The sequence below is a fragment of the Sceloporus occidentalis genome, unplaced genomic scaffold, assembly GCF_023333645.1.
Source record: "Sceloporus occidentalis isolate IW3139 unplaced genomic scaffold, rSceOcc1.0.p SCAF_5, whole genome shotgun sequence".
NCBI lineage: Eukaryota > Metazoa > Chordata > Lepidosauria > Squamata > Phrynosomatidae > Sceloporus > Sceloporus occidentalis.
The window spans coordinates 71,216,205-71,235,392 of record NW_028316985.1 but is presented as its reverse complement, the minus strand read 5'-3'; the positions used below and the strand labels follow the sequence as shown (position 1 = coordinate 71,235,392).

The following is a 19,188-nucleotide window of genomic DNA, read 5'->3' as shown; positions in this document are numbered from 1 at the left end:
AGGTCAAAGAAGAAAGTGCAAAGGCAAGTTTACTGCTTAACATAAAGAAAACAAAAATAATGACCATGGAGGATATACACATTCAACCTAGACAATGAGGAAATTGAAATGGTTAAAGATTTCCCTTACCTTGGAACAAACATTAATCAGAATGGAGAGTGAAGTCAAGAAATAAGAAGACTAGGAATGGGAAGGGCAGACATGAAAGAACTAGACAAAATCCTAAAGTGTAAAGATTCACAACTGATCACCAAAGTTAAAATTGAATACAAGCCATTGTATTCCCCATCACCATGTATGGATGCAAGAGCAGGACAGTGAAGAAAGCAGATAGGAAGGAAACCAATTCATTTGAGATGTGGACTGGAGCCAGCATGGTGTAGTAGTTTGAGTGTTGGACTATAACTCTGGAAAGCAAGGTTCAAATCTTGGCTTTGCCATGAAGACCCACTTTGCCATGAAGACTTTGGGCAAGCCACACTCTTTCGGCCTCAGAGGAAGGCAATAGCAAACCCTCTCTGAAGAAATCTGCCGAGAAAAACCCATGATAGGTTCACCTTAGGGTTACTTTCCAAACTATTTCCTTAAACCCTGGGATAAAACATCTGAAAAATGAGAAACAAATAGAGAAAATGTTTATTGTGGGAGGTAAGTAAACCCAGGCTTTGTTAATGCAGTGAAATATAACCAACAAGACAGGAGGACCCACAATTCCTAATTTAGGGGAATATTTGGCATTTCAGTTGTTGTAACTTTAAAAACAAAACCCTTCCCCCCCCATTGCATATTCTTCTTCGTGGTCTCTGTGAATCATACAAATGGGTTTCACTGCGCCTGCGCAGTGTCTACTAAAGCAAAGAACAAAAAAAGCCTGATGGGCAACAGAAACAAACTGATTTTTAAAAGTAACTGGCCAAGCTCGGGTGAGGTTTAGCAAGGCTCCCTTTTCTTACTGCATTCGCATTGGCGTGGTCGATCTGTTTGTACAGACAGACATTTAATCCTTAATGATGCACTGTGTTAAAACCATCTTAAGCTGCTGTTGCCTCCCTTTATTACTGCTTCATTTGTAAATTGTGGAGATTGTGCTTTTCATTTGTGGGTGGGTGTTGTTGTGGGGTTTTTTTGGATGTAGTTTTATCAAAAATATCATAAGCTGCTTTGGGTTACAGATGTTTAATAATTATTAATCATCATATTAATGTGGTGGTGGCGGGTTGCAATACAAAGAAAAACAACACCATATTGTGGACCTACAGGTTATGAGCCCTCTAGGTCCTGGTTGCTTTGCATTATACCTCTGCATTTTGTTTGGTTGTAGAATAATATTTTAAGTGGGAGGGGGGTGTCTTGGATGTTCTTTGTCCCAATGCTGCAACATATTGCTCTTAACTCTGCAAGTTATACCGTAAAAAATAATAATCCAGAATCATCTTATTTAGATGTGAAACATAAATGATAGGTACAAATATTGCTTCTTTAGGCTGGAAGATCAAGTCATATCTGTCAATAGGCTTTTATTTTATTTTTTACTCAGATTGTAAATACATTGACCAACAAAAGTGCACCCCACTCACCCACTTTGTTAAATTGGTACAGTTAGCTACCACAGCCTTATACACAGTGGTGTACTTGACACACAGTCCATCTGTTCAAATCAGATCCACATTGTAGAGGAGAAATGGTGACCTGTTTTCTGTGACACCATGTCCCTTTATGTCTCCCCAGCCACAAATCTTCAACAAGTGTCTCTGCAAAGCTTTGTCACAGGGCATATTGTTGTCTGAATCAAACTTGCGTTGTGAATTGTACATAAGGTCAAATATGTTACCAGAGTGCCTGTTTGGAGCTGTGGGCAAAGTGAAATGCAACTGACAGGTGACATGGGAAACAGCAATTGCTTTATTAGCTAAAAAGGAAAAAAGAACTTTTGGTATACTTGTAATGGCTATGTGCAATCTTCAACTAAACAAAAAATCTTCTGTTTGTTCTAGTGGTTCAGTGAAAGTAGAGGGTCAAAGTAAAATGGCTTTTTACTTAGTATAGCTGATGATGTCTTCTGCCATCTGAGATTAGTGTCACTTTTTTCAGTAGCAGCCAGGAAGCACTTTGATTTTTCCATAACCATGTATTGCTGTGAGCTTGCTTGACTGCAGTGAAAAATATTTTGGAACGACCTGGTGTTGAATGGGCAATAAAGGTTTTCCAGAACTACTCATGGTGGAGAGGAAAAATACGAGAATTCATATATTGAAGTTAATCAATCCAACGACCTGCATTTTTGGTCCCTCTTTATAAGTGTACTAATAGAGATTCCTTTGTAGAACTTTTTAATAGAAACCTCTATAGGGCATACTGTATTCTGTATGTAATTCAAATAATTTGTTAGGAAGCCAAAGTTTTACACTGGTTTCAAAATTTGTCCTTTTTATTATAGTGGATTTCTTTCTAAGCAAATGAATCTCCAGCTCAATCCACAGATGGGAAAGGCCACAATATCCTATGGTCTTTGTGGCATCTGAGGCCAGAGGTTTGCACCTAGGTATTTTTTTTCTAAATTGGAAGCTATGTTAGATTCATTTCCCATATTTGCCTTTTTTGGTGGTGTTTTTTGTTGATGATAACAAAGTAGCCATTGTCATCTTTCACCACATGTTTTTCTTTCTTTAGAGGGGATAAAACACCTTAAAGTGACAGCCTGAGTTAAAGATATATTGGGGCACATGGGAGCAAATGAAATAACATCTTGCCCACACTTGACCTAGTTTACAGAAGTAGGCTCCATGTCTTTTGAGTCTGTAGCATGGATTACAATAAATAATAATAATAACAACAACCAGAATACATCCTTTTTGTCTGAGATGGTTTACTTGCTCTATTTAGGAACTGATGCACATTTATTAAAAGGAATAATCCAGGACAAGTTGAAGATTATGGAAGATTTCTTATAATTCTTCATTTCACCCAGATCAAACTGTATGTGTTGGTAAAAAGATTATCCAAAAGATTTATGCATTTAAAAAAACTTGTCAGCATGCTAAGATGATGATTGTGATTATAGAAGTAAGTGGGAAGAAACCAGCTGATTCCTTCGATAATCATTTTAAAAATGACTGCTGAATGGCAGGTATCCATCAGGTCCTTTCTTTTCCATGGAAGACATTGCTGGGAGTAAACCCTGTGCAATGCAATCTTATTCAAGTTTACTCAAAAAACAAACATCACCATGTATAATGAGATTTGGTCCTTCGCAAGTGAATGTAGGACTGTATTCTTAGATGATTTCCTAGGTCAAGTAAATGGCACACGAGAGCCTTGTGTTTTCCTGTCTTGAGTCTCTGATTTGTTCCATCTTTGAGATTATGAGAAGAAGAGAAAACAGAAGGCAAGAGGATTAGGAAAGGGGGTTACGGAAACAGCCATAAGATCAACATTAACCCTGTGGCACTTACATCCCAAGGGATATTGCAGAGTAAAAAGACTTGGACTGTTCTTGTTAAGTGCTTGTTTTGAAACAAACAAGGAGAGAAGAGGCCTTGTCCCAATGAAAATCGACTCCTATTTTAAGGCCATGGGTTTTGAGCAAGTTGCTCATGCAGTCAGGATTTGTGTGTGTGTGTGTGTATGTACTTTAAGGAGCATTTTGATTTACCTTCTTTTCAAGGCAGTGCCTAGGACTCTCTCAGCCTTACTGGATTGCCCTTAGAAAAGCACTTATTCATCGTATCTCACTTTGTCCTTAGAAAGCTCCAAACCTCTGTGCATCCATCCAGCACTGGTCAGGGCAAAATGTACATTGCTATCACCTATATAGTGTAAAATAAGTGGTGTAAGAACTGATATAGGCTCTTGTGTGTGTGTGTGTGGGGGGGGGAGCAGTAGAAAACTAGCCTTAGTTTTAATGTCAGCCTGGGTTAAATGTCAGATGCATTAGAATGTAAATAAGATAAGAAACACCTTCATAACGGTAGCAAAAGAGGAAGATGGACACTAGCCCCCTCCTCATAAAATGTGAATAGGATATTTCTCACAAAACATTATTTTCTCTCTCTCTTATCCTTTTTACATTTAGAACAGGCAAGCTGCTCTGCATTTAAGGTATCTCATCATCGCAAAGATATGAGAGAATCTTCAGTGCTTCTGGTCTTACTAGGGAATTTTCAGCATCTCTACAACTCACTGCCTGTCTTGGCTGCTTGCCTCTTGTTCCTTAGTCCAAAATATAGGACTGTTTTTGCTTTTTAGAATTCAGATATGTTTCTTGATGTACCTCCTCGGTTGCACCTACATGAGGGCTTGTATCCCATCTCCACTATGTAGTATCCCTGCCCCATTTTGGCTCCTTTACTTCCACACACATCTGTTTTGATACAAACTGAAACCAGTTTGGAAAGCCAGAGAGGACTCACCTGTGCAAGGAGGTGTTTCTACTGTGTGCAGTGCACATGTTTGCTGTATTGGTTTACATGACTGCAGCAGCTGCAGGATTTTAATTCCCACAACACACAACACATATTTGCATATTACTCAAATAGTCTTTGTTTTCCTTTTGTTCCCATTGCCCCCTGGTGCTTCTATAAAATGAAGATGATCAAGTTACTTAGGTAACAACCTGTTCTAAGTGACCACCCTCCAACTTGGCCCCCCTTCCCTCTCCTCAGTTCCACCCTGATCCCAATTACAGGGTCATACCATGCATTTTAAAAGCTTAGTTCATCCTGAAAATAGCGTAACAAACAGGAGATTTTTTAAAAATTGTCTCAACACCTTCAGGCACCAGTAAGATGTGTTTTTACATCAGGAGGAGAGGAGCTTCAAGGCTGAGATTGAGGTAATGATGCATTATTTAGCCTGTGTAAATTTGGTGTCAGTTTGAGCCCTTGTTTGGAGCTGGTTTGATTTACTGTGATTGAAATATAAACAAACGTTATTTTCTTATCCACAATTGCTCCTTGCCAAGTTCCTGCATAATCATTGATGGAATGGAAATGAATGTCAACATACACCTATTGGGTTTCTGCAGCTGCTGGCTATGCAGTCTCAATGTAATGGCACCAGGGTACATTTGCACAGCCAAAATGGGGATGGAGTATTATTATACTTTATGTATATAGCACTGTAGATTTAGTTGTAATTCCCTGGTATTACTGAATTGCAGTTATGCATCCCAGAAAAAGCAATAGCCATGGTCTCATGAGAAACAACTGTGTGACTGCAATCAGGTGGTGCCTGTGATTCCCCTGACCATAAACAGACCATGTGTGTGTCCTGCATTGTTGTTGTAGGCTGTGTTTGTATATGTGTGTGTGGTGTGTGTTGTTGTTGTTCTGGGAGATTGTGGATTTCTCCTTTCTCAAACAGCAGGATAAAAACATAGGCCAGTATAACTATTCCAGTCTATAACTCTTGGGTACAGAGCACTTTAAACTAAGATATAGCCATCCAATATGCCTGAACTGTTTATACTAAAGGCTGTGTTAGGCTGGTTTGCAGTTTCCTGACTTCAGAAGATCTTTGCCCAACTTGGGAAAAAGGTGGGATAAAAATAAAATACATACATACATAAATTTGCTATTCCTCTTTCACTGCAGAAGCTGTCAGCTGCCATCTCCACAGAAAGTCCATGTAGCTGGTGAGGCCTCCAGTGTAATGGCAAAAAGATCATTTCTTTTTTCTCCCTTTTTGGGTCATGCAATAGTTATTATAGAAACTACTGTAATGCTGAATGAGAGTTATTATTGACACTATTGTAAAACTGAATGAGAGGGGGTTTATGTAATTGGTTAATGGGGGGAAGTAATTTGAAAGAATATGAGACTAAAATATTGAATGGAAGTATAATGAACTGTAGAAGCAGCTAAACAATTAAACAAGAAAACAATCCTATAAAATTATAGGAGATAATTGACAAATATTTAAGATAATTAATTGCCACATTAATTGAAATCAGGGAAATTGAATATATGAGTTTACCATATATTCTACTAAGAACAGTCTCTTGTCTTATTTGTTTTTAGAGAACTCACTTACAGCTGTAAAATGAATTAATAATTGTTATAAAATTGTCATAGAAGTGATGAATTGGCCACAGCAACTATCAACATAATAGTGATGTGAATTAGTTGTGATCTACACTGATGGAAGGACTACATGTACTAGTGAAATTGCATGCTTTCAAGGTATACTGCAGAGCATTCAACTCAAACTGGAATATTGATATTTATTTTTGCAACGCCTTGGATAAAAATGGTTTTAAAACATTGCTGAGTACATGTTATTTTCATAGAAAGTTCTTGTTTTAAAACAGGTATGTTTCAATTTCCCACAAAAGTTAAAATTGCATGCAGAGATACGGTTACTCGCTTAGGATGCATGATAATGTATCAAGAAGTTTGTTAAAATTTAACAGGTACAGGACTACATCATTTTAACAATGCAATTACACAGAACTAGAAAACTGACTTTGTAGTAAAATATAAAAATCTACAATTATAAATATAAATTTGGTCCATGGAATCCACTCTAGAAATATTTACAGTAAGTAACAGCTATTCTAAATGCCTACCAAAATCTTAAAATGTTGAATATTACAGAGAAGAACATATTTACATTATACCATATTAAAAGTTAACTTTCTAGCAAATGTAAGGAATGCTATAAATAACAGCAAATAAACTGGATACTAAAACATTACATGTTTGTTGCCGAGAAACTTAAATTTAAATTAAAACAAAGCCTGAGAAATTAGAAACTAATACTGTAAAAGAGACAACATTTTCATTTGTAGAAACACAGTAAAGTTCAGTCAAGTTAGTTCAAACATAACAAAATGCATTACAAGAAATATTTCAAAAAGGCACACATTGTTAATGAAGTAAGTTCAGCAATCAAGTCATTTGCAATGTTTGTTTGAAGAAGTGAAATAAAAAGATTACCCAATAGTTGGACACCCCCCCCCCCATTTTTTTTAAAAAAGAAAGAAATGTAACAATATTGAAATTTCCAACTCTGGAATTATCCATGGAAGGTCAGGTTCTGTCCACAGTCAAACTAAAGATTCCAAGCTTTCTGCTGCATTGCCATCTGGTAAAGCTGAGCCATTACTGTCTATGGATACTGAAGGATTTTCTTCTTGCCTTGAACTAACAAGACTGAGAATAGTTTTGTAGAGAAACTGATAGTGGTCCTAAGGGAGTTGGGGAGTGGAGTGAGGAGAAAATAAGGAATAAGGTTAGTGTGGTTGTTCTTGAAGACAAGCACCATTCTTTTTTGGGGAGGATGGGAGAAGTTCTGTTGACAGAACTTCCATTCTGTCCACTTTGTTGCACCGAAAGTGGAACCACTGTAAAGTAAGAGGAAGGTATCCTCAACAGAACCTTAATGTTTGAAGGAATATAGAAAAAGTCTTTAGGAGAGCTATCTTACAGGTACAAATGCCATCATAAACAGTCCAAGGAAGCCTGAGCATACCCAGTGACCATACACTACTGAACTGGAGAGGCTGATGGGGTTAGACTGCAAGGGAGACATCCTACTAAAGAGGAACAGACATTTTAATTCATATCACTTCTCAGTATTCTCTATTAGTATAACCTTCTTCTGTCTTATTCTCCCCCCCCCCCCAATTTTCTTTTTATTTCGGCTATCTACATGGTGAGTTGTCGCGAAATAAATCAAGCACACATACACACAAGCACACACACTCTATTTCTGTCCCCCTATTCATTTTAGATAAGGGTCTTGATTCAATGTCTTTTAACACCCACAAACACTGGGGGTGGGTGTGAATAGGCTGAAACTTTGGCTATCTCTACCTGTGGAGGAAACATGGAGCACACATCAGGGAACATACATTTTGTATACATATTGGTGTTCTTTGGAGTGAGATACAACTTTATATATTTAAAACACTATACTGCTAATGTTCATAAAATGAGAATGTAGAGTAGCATTCAGTATCAACCATAAATCATTTATAACACTAGTGCAAACAATAAAATAAAACTAATATCTAACAGCCAGTATTAAAAAAAACGCTACAAAAGCAATTCAATTGCAAGGTAGATTGAGAAGCTATATCAATTAAAAAGGGGGGCTAAAAAGATAGGGCTAAATTCCATTGTTAGTCCTAACTAGAATAGACCTAATGTATCAATGGTAACTTGGTAGGGATGTGTCTGTTGTGTGCCTTCAAGTAATTTTGGGTTTATGGCGACCCTAAGGCAATCCCATCACAGCATTTTTCTTGGCAAGTTTCTTCAGGAGGAGTTTACCATTGCCAACTTCTGAGGCTGAGAGAGTGTGACCTGTCTGAGATCACTCAGTAAGTTTTCATGGCTGAGTGGGGATTTGAATGCTGGTTTCCAGAGTCATACTCCAGTGCTCAAACCACTATGCCACACTGGCTCTCCAACTTGGTAGCTAAATTCTGTTAATTAAATAGGTCTATTCTGATTAGGACTGACATTCGGATTGAGGCCATAGACCTTAACCTGGCACAGAAAAAGGTATATACTATAAAATAGGATATTCCAAAACCAGGGCACTGCCACAGAAAGAGCTCTCACCTTTGCAATTACATAAAAGTAACAAAAGCTGGTACAGGTATATGAGGAACGTGCTCTTTCATGACCTTATGTGCCATCTTCAAGGCCATTCTCACATATAACACATTGGTTGGTATCCTGTCCAGTATTTATGATGTTCTAAGCAAGACTTACAACTTTGTAAATTTCGGAATTCACTTTTGTGCTTGTTGCATCATGACAACGACAGAAAGGGCGCCCCAAATCCTACCTTAGAAGCCAGGCAGCCTCACCAATGTAGGGCTGTGGAAAAGTAGCAGCCAGTAGCTGCCTGCCACAAAGTGCCTCACTCCTGGAAGAGGGCTGGAGGCTTCTTGTTTACTGTCCCACTCCTCAGTGCCTCAGAAATTCCTGTTTTGGTGTGGTTGCCTGTTTTTATAATAGGTTTTTGCTGTTCACATCAGATGTAGCTGTGACAATGGAGCTCTGTTGTCATAGCAATATTGCCTGATGCAGGATCTCAGCCATCATTGTAATCCAACTAGGCAGTTACCAAAGCATCAACCACCATAGCCAGCTCATACTACCCCTTATCCAGCAATGGAATGAGCTGGAAATTGAGCTGAAGTTAGTAAACTGTGAGTCACTTGCATTTCAAGTGACAAAGTTAGGGATTGAGGTGCTATAAGCCTATTTTTCCAGAAATAATGCAACCCTGTCCAAAATAGCCTGAATGTCATTTTCCTAGACTATCGAACACACAGTACCTGCATTCTTAGAATTACTGCATACTGCCAGCACTTCTTGTCAGATATGCTCTTGCAGTTCCATCATAGAGATAATAGAGTTAAATGAAACCTGATGGAACATAGTGTCAAAAATTGCCATGTTTTTGAAATGGCAGGAGAGATATCCCTGTATCGCTCTGGGCTAGAGTTGATGGGAAAAGATGCCATGGTCAATGCCATCACATGCTACTGAGAAGAGAGGAGGGTAATACAAATATCTCATTCTCCTTATATTGCCCCCCGTCAAAAGATGTCATTTGTCAGGGCAACCCAAACTCCTTTAGTGCTCAAATAAGGGCTGAATTTGGATTGTAATGGGTCCAAATTATGTAAAAGAATTGCAACAATTGTCTTAAAGGTTTATGAGTAATGATCCAGAGTAGCAATTTGAAGTCATTTACTTTAAAAGAAACATTTTTAATACAACAATTTAACTCATCTTTATTGGTTGAAATCTGCTTTGCAAGGGGACTTATGCTAAACCATTCGTTGGGGCTAGATTTAGCCATGAAAGTACTTGAAACGGTGCACTTCAAAGTACATATCCCATTGACTTGGATAAAAAGCTTATATCTGCAAGATAATACCATATCAGGAAAGAATATGTGTTTCATATTTAGATATGTATTAGTCTGCAATTAGACTGGGACAGAAAGACAGAAGGGTTAAATCTCCCTACACACATACATGGCAGACCAACTGAAAATTGCCACCACCACAGAAATCTATGATTAACCCTGGTATTTTTTCTAATTGCTCATTTTACATCATGTGCATTTTATTCCTGGTCAAGCTACACTTTACTGATAACAGGGCTAATACGCAAAGCAGGTGGAACTATATCTGATTCTTATTGACTCAGTTCATTGTATTATCATTCTGAGATAAAACACTGCACACGAGGGCCACTGTTTTAATTATGTTTTATAGTTGCTATTTTTAAAAAATAAACATATAATTATATCCTTTTCTTAGTGTATATTCTTGTTCCAAAGAAAACTGTGCACGATACTGGATTACTTACAATGTCTGTGAAGACTCCAGGCCTCATCAAATTGATCATCTTGGCTACGTGATAAACATCCACACAGTTTTCATTTTCTAACTGATGCATCAACGTTGTTAATGCACAAAAGGTACCTGCTGTCACTCCTCCATGTCTTTTTGAAGGTTAAAAACAACAGAATATTAGGAAGAGAGGGATAGATCATTTCCTGAATTTTGACAAGATACAGTTCTCTAAACAAATGCCATTTAGGAAACAGCAGTAGGAGCAGAGGATCAGATAACATGGGATTTACTTCTAGTAACTAATTTGTTCTATACATGATTACTCCTCATAAACAATCAAATGGCCATATCTACCAAGTATTCATGTCAAAGGGAACAGGTTTCCTAGAACATGAATACATGTGACACCTTGACCTGTGTGATTAATATTTCTGTTTCACTACTGATATTTAAAACCCCCCCACAGTAAATGGTCTTAAAACCTTATTTTGGCTGCTTACTCTTGGATATATTAAAGAGTGGGTCTATAAAGTCAGCTGAGACTCTTGTCTTTTGCCTCCACTTTATCCCTGCTATTGAAATGGATTTCAATAGCAGGGATTTATAACCATTTATAACCATTTCACAAATCAGATCTACGAATGGTTTTGTTTAAATAATAATTCCTGTGGAACAGAAATGCTTCTATAAAAGTTCAGGGCTGGCTTAATGTACATCTCTCTTGCATTTGTTAACACATTCCTCTCATAACATTCAGTCATTCTAACTGCCTAGTATATTCAACATACAATTTGTCCTATTGAATTCTTGACAGCTCAGGATTTATTCCTTATTTTTTCAACCACTGTCTATCCTTTTATTTAGTAATCTTGTTATCTACTAACTGAACAAGGACCACATAGAGCAGCTCTGGATAAAAGAAAGGACTGCTTAAAACATAGTGAGATTCGTATGCAAAAAAAAGTTGGGGTGCTTATGCTAGATTCTGTAAATGTGCAGATGCTATGTGAAGCACATAGCTATATAACGGTTCAACATATAAAGTGACTCTGAACTGCAGTAGGCACATTATTACTTACTCATCATGCACAATCATGGGCCCATCTCTGTTGGAAGTTTCTTCTTTGATGACATTTATTAGTTCAAATGTTTTGCTGATTGGGCTATCTGGATTTGGCCATTTTGGACACTGAAAATGCCTCACTTCAAGAACATAATCATCCTTAAAAAATGAAAGAAACAGAATTAATATCCTCAACAATTCATATTATTTAAAGTAGAAACTGCAGCAAGAATTTAGTATCATACTTACCAAGCATAACCCGGGATTACAAATCCATAACTGATCTATATTCATGAGCCCTACATAGCCATTTCTAGTACCGCTTTTAATGATTTGCAAATATTGCTGTTAGCAACACATAGGAGTTGTAGTCCAATCAACTTTTCCAAATTCTGTTTTTAGCAATTTTGCGAGTATTGGGTTTAACATACTGGAGCTATATAGATTCCAACTGAAGAAATGTTTCCAATAAAAACAAGAGAGTTTCCCAAACTCTGTTTTTAATGGGTTGCTCCTATTAACTAATTCATTATCACATTCCTCCATCTTTTCTTTTTATGGATAAGTTATTGGAATCCTTCCTCAAACCCCACCCCCATAATCACAATCATAATAATGCTACTAATAATTACCAGATATAAATTACAGGGTTATCATTGTACAAAGTGGGATAGCAACAATACCTGTGTAGCTTCTAAAATGAAATCTTGGATTATAAGCTTCTCTTCATTTGACAAGCATTTATGTTCTTCAGAAATCAGGCTGACTTTGAAGCTTTCACAATTTATAGGGTCCTCTTTGTTTGGCCAGTATACAAATTCATCTTCAGCCTGCTGAAGCAAAAAAGAAAAAGAATATAATCAAAAGTTCAAATTAGCCATAAATTGGGATCAAGGTATTCTCAACTTGTCACACATAAGTAAATCCATTAGATTGAATGGCTTTAATCTAATCAGGACTAATAATAGGATTTAGGCCTATATCTGCATTTAGGAGATTATCGCATGTGAATATCCCTGATGAGATAGATGCGTGTTTAACTGTCATTGATGGATCTTACCGCATTCGGCCATGGCTAGGCCATAGACATGCAACTCACACATATCCCCAGTGGATAAAGAGACTGGACTTTAATAAAGCCCAGTTTATGTTATGTCTAGGCAAGACACTATCTATTAATTTTAACCATTAAAAATATTTATGGTATTGTCTTGCAATCTGTGTTGCAGTAATGGATTCTTAGCCTATAGTTATTGATCTGTAACTGTGCTGTATTCACTAACATGTGTAGATGCTCTCCTAATCCTACTTTACCAAGCAGCAACCACACCAAGAGCTGAAAGTTTGTTCGGCTGGTGACTGAGATCTGGGAGCATGTTTCCATCCTTTCCTGGCCAGTGAGCAATGCTGTAACAATACAACACAGGATTCTTGTTGGAATTCCTTGTCACATCCTCGCTCAGAAGTCACAGAGGGGTAGAAACATCCTCCTCCTGTGCCCTGATCTCCAGCTGAACAGACTTCCACTTTTCAGTGTGGCTACTGTCAGGTAATGTAGATTTGGGGAGATCAAGCCAGGAGATTTACTTAAGCTATGCATATGTAGCTAAGAATATGGAATAAGAATAAGAATATGGGCTATTTTTACTTGCCAAGGGATAACTTTCTAACACATCACCATTTCTGTGCACCTTCAAGTATAAACACTATATCTTAATTCTTCAAAATTCCTATAATGTAACACTTTGTATAATTATATTACTACGGATCCCCATGGATACCAAAGTCTTACTGTATATGAGACTATTTGCACAGTCCACATTAAAGCACTAGTAATGACAATAGTATATCTTCACTCCATTCTCATATTTATAAAGTCAAAATAACTGTTAGATGAACTATCACAGAAAGATAGTACATGAGATTCTATATTTCTTGCTGAGCCATATAGTTACATAAGGAAAATACTTATATGAATAAAAGTATTTAATCCCTTGTCATAATCTTACCATGTTCTGACTATCTGGAAGCATGACAATTATCTGAGCATTGTGGTCCCATATCATTCTCCAGAAATCTTTAATAGTATGTAGCAGGGGGTGCTGGGTAACAATAAATTCATTACTTTGATAATAACCCTGCAAAGTAAACACATTCAGTTGAGAGTGAATATATCATGTTTAATATTAATAAAACAAGGTTCAATTCTTTTAAAAAAGCAGTCTAGTTAGTACAAACAGAAGATGAGAGTAAAAGTATTTAGATTATCCTACTACAGCTCTAAATACAGAAAACTGATATAAGAGGCAACATCAAGCTAGAGCCCTTATGTCTCAGAGCTGGCTTGCTAACTCTTTGTGGTCTGCTAGCTGTGTCTTTCTTTCATTCTTTTTGGGAGAACTGAACATACAAATTTCTGGCAGGCTTATCCAGATGATTTTTTAAATGATGAATTTTAAATGATGAATTTTATATGTGGATTGTTTTAATATGTGCACATCTTATTTGTCATTTTAAATTGATATGCGTTTTGATCAATGTGTTTTAACTGATGTTGTTGATTGTTAATTGTTGTTGTCCCCTGCCTCGATCCATGGGGAGAGATTGGTAATTAATTAATGTTTGGGCTCATTTTTGGCAGTCCATGCAGCCCCTAGAGAGTTCCATGATAGAAAATTGCCCCCTGGTCCTGCTGCAATTTCTACCTTTTGCTATAGAGTAAATTCTGGCAGATGTGAAAGGAGACAACTCTTCTCAATGTCATTAAAAAAAAATCTGCATTTCATGCTGTCCTGTCCCTGTAATCCTTTTTCCTATTTGTAATAGCAGTGGCAGAAATACTGATGTCAAGAGCAAGACAAGAGGGAGGTGGATAAAAGTCCTCAGATAGAAGAGGGAGCTTCAGTTAAGAGGAGTGAAACAGCCTATAATTATAGTCTATCCCCTTGAAAAAGACTGTCTGTTGTGAAGCCCAACTGAAAGTCTTGCAAATATATGCAAATAGGTCTTGTACACAAACACAGAAAAGATATGAAAGTAGTATAACCTATCCAAGGGGCCTACAGAAAAGCTGAAAAAAATAGTACAATTTATGAGGAAACTCACCATGATGTAGGAAGCATTGATATAGTCTGTACCTTCACCAGACAAGGATGATATACCAACTCTCGATCTTTCCACTATAAAATAAAAATGAGGTTGGTATTTTGGATCTAGCAAATGTACTAAAACCTGCTGTTTAGTTGTTCCAGACTCTGTATTTTTTCAGCAAGAAAACTAAAAGATCTTCTGCAATGGGAATCATGTTTTTGCACATTTAGTCCACATAGCTGTTTTTTCAATTGATGGAGTGAAAAGTTAATTGGGTTACAATATAAGAATTCCATCCCACCCTCCTGCCACTGAGAGGCTTCAAGAGAAGTAGTCCAAAAGCAGCTATATTTTTTGTAGGTTTTTCAGGCTATGTGGCCATATTCTAGAAAAGTTTATTCCTGATGTGTGGCATCTTGCCAGCCACAGATGCTGGTGAAATGTCAGGAATAAAATCTTCTAGAACATGGCCACATAGCCTGGAAAACCCACAAAAAACTATGGATGCCGGCCATGAAAGCCTTCGACTTCCAAAAGCAACTGTTCCAGGCTTTAGGGCAGGGGTAGGCAACCTTTTTGAGCCGGGGGCCGGGTTGCTGTCCCTCAGACAACTGGGGGGCCGAAGCCAAAAATAAATAATTATTTAAAAAAAAAAATTAAATATATAAATAAACTAGGACAAATGTAGGACAAAATTTTCAAATGGAAGACACTTTTTTTTAAAAAATGGAGGACACGCGAAAAAATTGCTGATTTTTAAAAAAATGTTAATATAAATGCATGTTTCTGAGGTTTCTATAGACAATTGCCCCCCAAAGGCCCCGGCGGCAATCGGCGGCAGGACCGGGCTGGGGCCGGTCCCAAGGCCTCGCCGGGCCACATCTGGCCCGCGGGCCGCAGGTTGCCTACCCCTGCTTTAGGGTGACATTATATGGGCAATAAGAGTGGCATCTTGCTCTCGTTCTCTCTTATTTTGGCAATGGTCAGATGTAATGGACACAGATTCATTTCACTCCTACTGTAAGGCTCTTGACCCTTACAGCAGTGTTAGAGGTTAACTATAGGAAAGCATTTCCTGTCTTGTATTAAAAGCTGCCAGAGATTTTTGTTCCTTTAATAGTTGTGTAGAAGAGGCAATTTAAACAGGTGTTCCTTATTGCCTAATTGCATGACAAGCAACATCTGCCGAAATTCCCTCTTCTACACGACCATTAATAGTATGGAAGCTATTTCCAGTGTTCATTCTGGCAATCTTACATGTACTACTTCAGTAACGTACAACTTGGGGGAAACCCATTTATGTCAAAAGTATAGGAAAGCTCATGTGTAGCCATTCATGTGCAATGGTTCTCTACTGTGAATGGGGTTATCTCAGTCATGCTTGCACATACAAAGAATGTGATGTTTCAGCAAACACTGCCTGCACCATACAAAGAACCTATTCTCATGACAGGGTGCTGCCCACACAGTTCCCTTTTAATTAGTCACCAATGTACCATGGTGTATATTTAATTAGATCTGAATGAGTTTATATCAGCACAACTATGCCAAAATTCATGTAGGGCTAAGGATGCAACCCATTCAACATCAGAGGTGGTCACAGATATTAAACTGTGGCTGAGCCAAGATGACCCCATTCTTGAGCTTTACAATTATTAAAAACTATACTAGGATACTGAGCTAAATAGTTCACTGGTCTAATCTTTAATAAACATTAAGATTTTCTCAACAAACTTACCAGGAATTATGGATGAAGTCCTGTTCTTTTCTCTGTTACACTGTTTTAGTGCAGTAGAATAATCACACTGCTGTATATTAGATTGGCTAAGAAGCTGAAGAAAAATAATAATTAAAAAAAAACAGAATTTAGTTTACATATATATGACAGTAGCATGGATGCAAAGACAACACATTACAGATTCTATTATTCAGTGAACCTCAAACATCCTATCTGCTTATAGTATACTGCAAAAGGCAGTAGGGTTGGCTGAAAGGATTCATTTTGCCTGAGCCAACATTTGATTTGGGGAATACCAACTAGATGTCATTTTCATTTGTGACCCCAGTTTATTTTGGGGTGGGGCTTGGGCAGTGCAGTCTGCCATGAGATGTTGGAGCAAAGGGTGGACCCCACACCCACCATAATTGTCCACTTCTGGATTAGACTCTATTGTGCCTTCTGCCTCCCCCTGCCCCTAACAGTAGTCTCTTGCATATGTCCTCAACAAACAAATAAGATGCCAAGGAGCCCTGGTGGCGCAGTGGTTAAATGCCTGTACTGCAGACATTCACTCAAAACCACAAGGTTGCGAGTTCAAGACCAGCAAAAGGGCCCAAGCTCCACTCAGGCTTGCATCCTTCCAAGGTCACTAAAATGAGTACCCAGACTGTTGGGGGCAAATTAGCTTACTTGCTAATTAGCTTACTTGCTGTTCACCGCTATGATCCTTGGAATAGTGGTATATAAATAAAAACAAACAAACAAACAAATAAACAAACAATTACCTAGCTTCCATTGAGCAACCTGAATATCAGAATATGCACACATGCAAGTGTATAGACAGGAATGGCCATAAAAGAAACACCTGCTTTTTTATGGTGATGCTAATTTCCTAATTTCATCCAGCAAAATTTGACCATTTTCCTGCCAAACTGAAAACTTCTGAGTCCTTGGAACCCAAGGATCTTACCTTGAATTGTTTTTCTAATCTTGTCTTTCCCATTGGTCCTGGTATTAAGAGAGAATTAACATAGGCATGAATGTGATTTTCTGGTACTTCTGTTTCTTTGCTAAGTATGGCCTCCACAAGTGCATCATGAATGAAGACATACTGTTCCTGATTTGGAAAAAAAAAAAGGAAAGAAGCATGATGAAACCATTTTAAGCATAATTTTTATTCTAATCTAAAACCCTCTTAGCTTTGTCCACACTGATATGAGGTAACCAACAAAACCGTGACAAGTATGTTAAGGTCAAACAAACAACAGGCAGAAACATATTTTTCTCCAAGCGGAAAGAAAATGTAACAAAACTACTTGACCTACATTACTTTTGCATAAATATCAATCTAGTTATATTATTTGTCTACTATCTACCAAGAAAGTGCTATAGTTTGAATAATTTCTAGGATGGATCTACATGACAAATTCTTCTATATCTATAGTCTGCCATTGCAGTAACAACTAGGAGAAAATTCATAAGAAGTTCATGTGAAAAAAAGTATGGTGTGTCATGTAAACACAAGAGAGGCAATAAAAAGTCTTGATTGTACAGTGAGAACTGTTCACCTCCCAGTCAATTATATTCAATTTTTAAGGTTTGCAATGATTTCCTTCTATAGATTGTCAGATGAAAATTCCTAAATGGGTTAGGCATTATTTATTGGGGGGAAATCAGTTGAATGATTCATCTCCCCATTGCAGGTTTTTAATACTGCTCAATAGTGTCCTTTATAACAAATATTATTTAGTGAGAGCCGTAAGGACAGAACAGGGCTTTGGAATCTGCACTTTTCAAAAGGAGACCCAGTGTTACCTGAGATACTATGTCAAATATTGGTGCTTTTTAATAAATACTCTCAGACACAGAGCACTGGATGTTTGTGAGGAAGTGGAATAAACTTTGGAATATTTGTGCACACATACAAATACATATCTACCATTTTATGTGAGGATGTACATGTATGCTTGTTGGGGTCCTCAGAGAATGTTCTTTCTGCTAGAGTTGTGCTGCAGTCCAAGTTCCAACTTTAAGATGGAACATGAATCATGTTTTTATCATGGCTTCCCCTCCTTTTTTGTCTTTTTGGTAGCTGGGCCTTAAGTTGCCATTAGTGTTTTCAAACATGTTTGTTTTATTTTGCACTTTTCAATCTTTTTAAAAAGTCTGATCTGAGATTCTGTGATAAAGGACTGGACACAGAAAACAGATACAAACTACTTTTCCTTACCTCTGTTTGCACCAAGTAATTTCTTTGTGTTCGTATGTGCTTCAAGAATCCAAATACATTGACAGTCCCCTCATGCTGAATTTGCTGCAGCATACTATCTAATACTATGTATGTACCTGTCCTTCCAACACCAGCACTGAAAAAATGAATATTAAATATTTTTATTAAACTATTTATTTGTAACAATAACAACAAGTAAATCTATTATATCAAATTAAACATGAAAAAATTGAATAGCAAAAGTAGGACAGCTCATATTGATAACTTCATGAACAGAGCTACCTACAAAAGAAAAACCCTTGATGTTATATGTATTCTTGTGAACCTGGTACTAGAAAACAGGCTGTCATAGCTATGTCTCCTAATGGTAGGATCATGGTATATATCCATTTGCAAAGCATGCAATAACATTACAATGTAGGAGAATTTCAGTAAAAACAACTAACCTGCAATGAACCACGACTGGTCCTACAGCATGACGTTTAGCATATGATACCTTTCTAACAAATGTGAGCACTGGTAATGTATATTCAGGGACACCCATATCAGGCCACTGAGTGTAGTGATACTGCGAAACTACACGGCCACTAGGCCTTCCTTTTTGGGAACCCTACAAATAAATAATAACTGTTAAATAACAGAAAACAATAGAATTGGGGAAGGGGAATAATCAGTTTTATCTTTTAACTGTATTAGTTCTATTTGATTTTATCATGCCTTGAGTGCCATTTGATTGGAGACATAAATCTAATCAATCAATC

The 19,188-nt window shown here is 37.4% G+C and overlaps 1 protein-coding gene across 4 annotated transcripts in view; it reads right to left on the bottom strand.

The window, feature by feature from the left end:
• Nucleotides 1-6,211: 6,211 nt before the first annotated feature.
• The window catches only part of PTPRZ1 (protein tyrosine phosphatase receptor type Z1), a 121,419-nt gene continuing 108,442 nt past the window's right edge, over nt 6,212-19,188 (bottom strand). For 3 of the 4 annotated variants that reach the window (XM_089524365.1, XM_089524366.1, XM_089524367.1), the window contains 10 exons: nt 18,874-19,037; nt 18,428-18,563; nt 17,168-17,314; nt 16,216-16,309; nt 14,493-14,566; nt 13,397-13,525; nt 12,071-12,217; nt 11,404-11,546; nt 10,338-10,473; nt 6,212-7,186 (listed from right to left, as the gene is read on the bottom strand). In XM_089524365.1, the coding sequence (XP_089380491.1) occupies nt 7,046-7,186; nt 10,338-10,473; nt 11,404-11,546; nt 12,071-12,217; nt 13,397-13,525; nt 14,493-14,566; nt 16,216-16,309; nt 17,168-17,314; nt 18,428-18,563; nt 18,874-19,037 (1,311 nt within the window). In that variant the 3' untranslated portion in view covers nt 6,212-7,045. Of the gene's footprint in view, nt 7,187-10,337; nt 10,474-11,403; nt 11,547-12,070; nt 12,221-13,396; nt 13,526-14,492; nt 14,567-16,215; nt 16,310-17,167; nt 17,315-18,427; nt 18,564-18,873; nt 19,038-19,188 lie in introns of all 4 variants that reach the window. The other variant, XM_089524364.1, reaches the window with a different exon arrangement.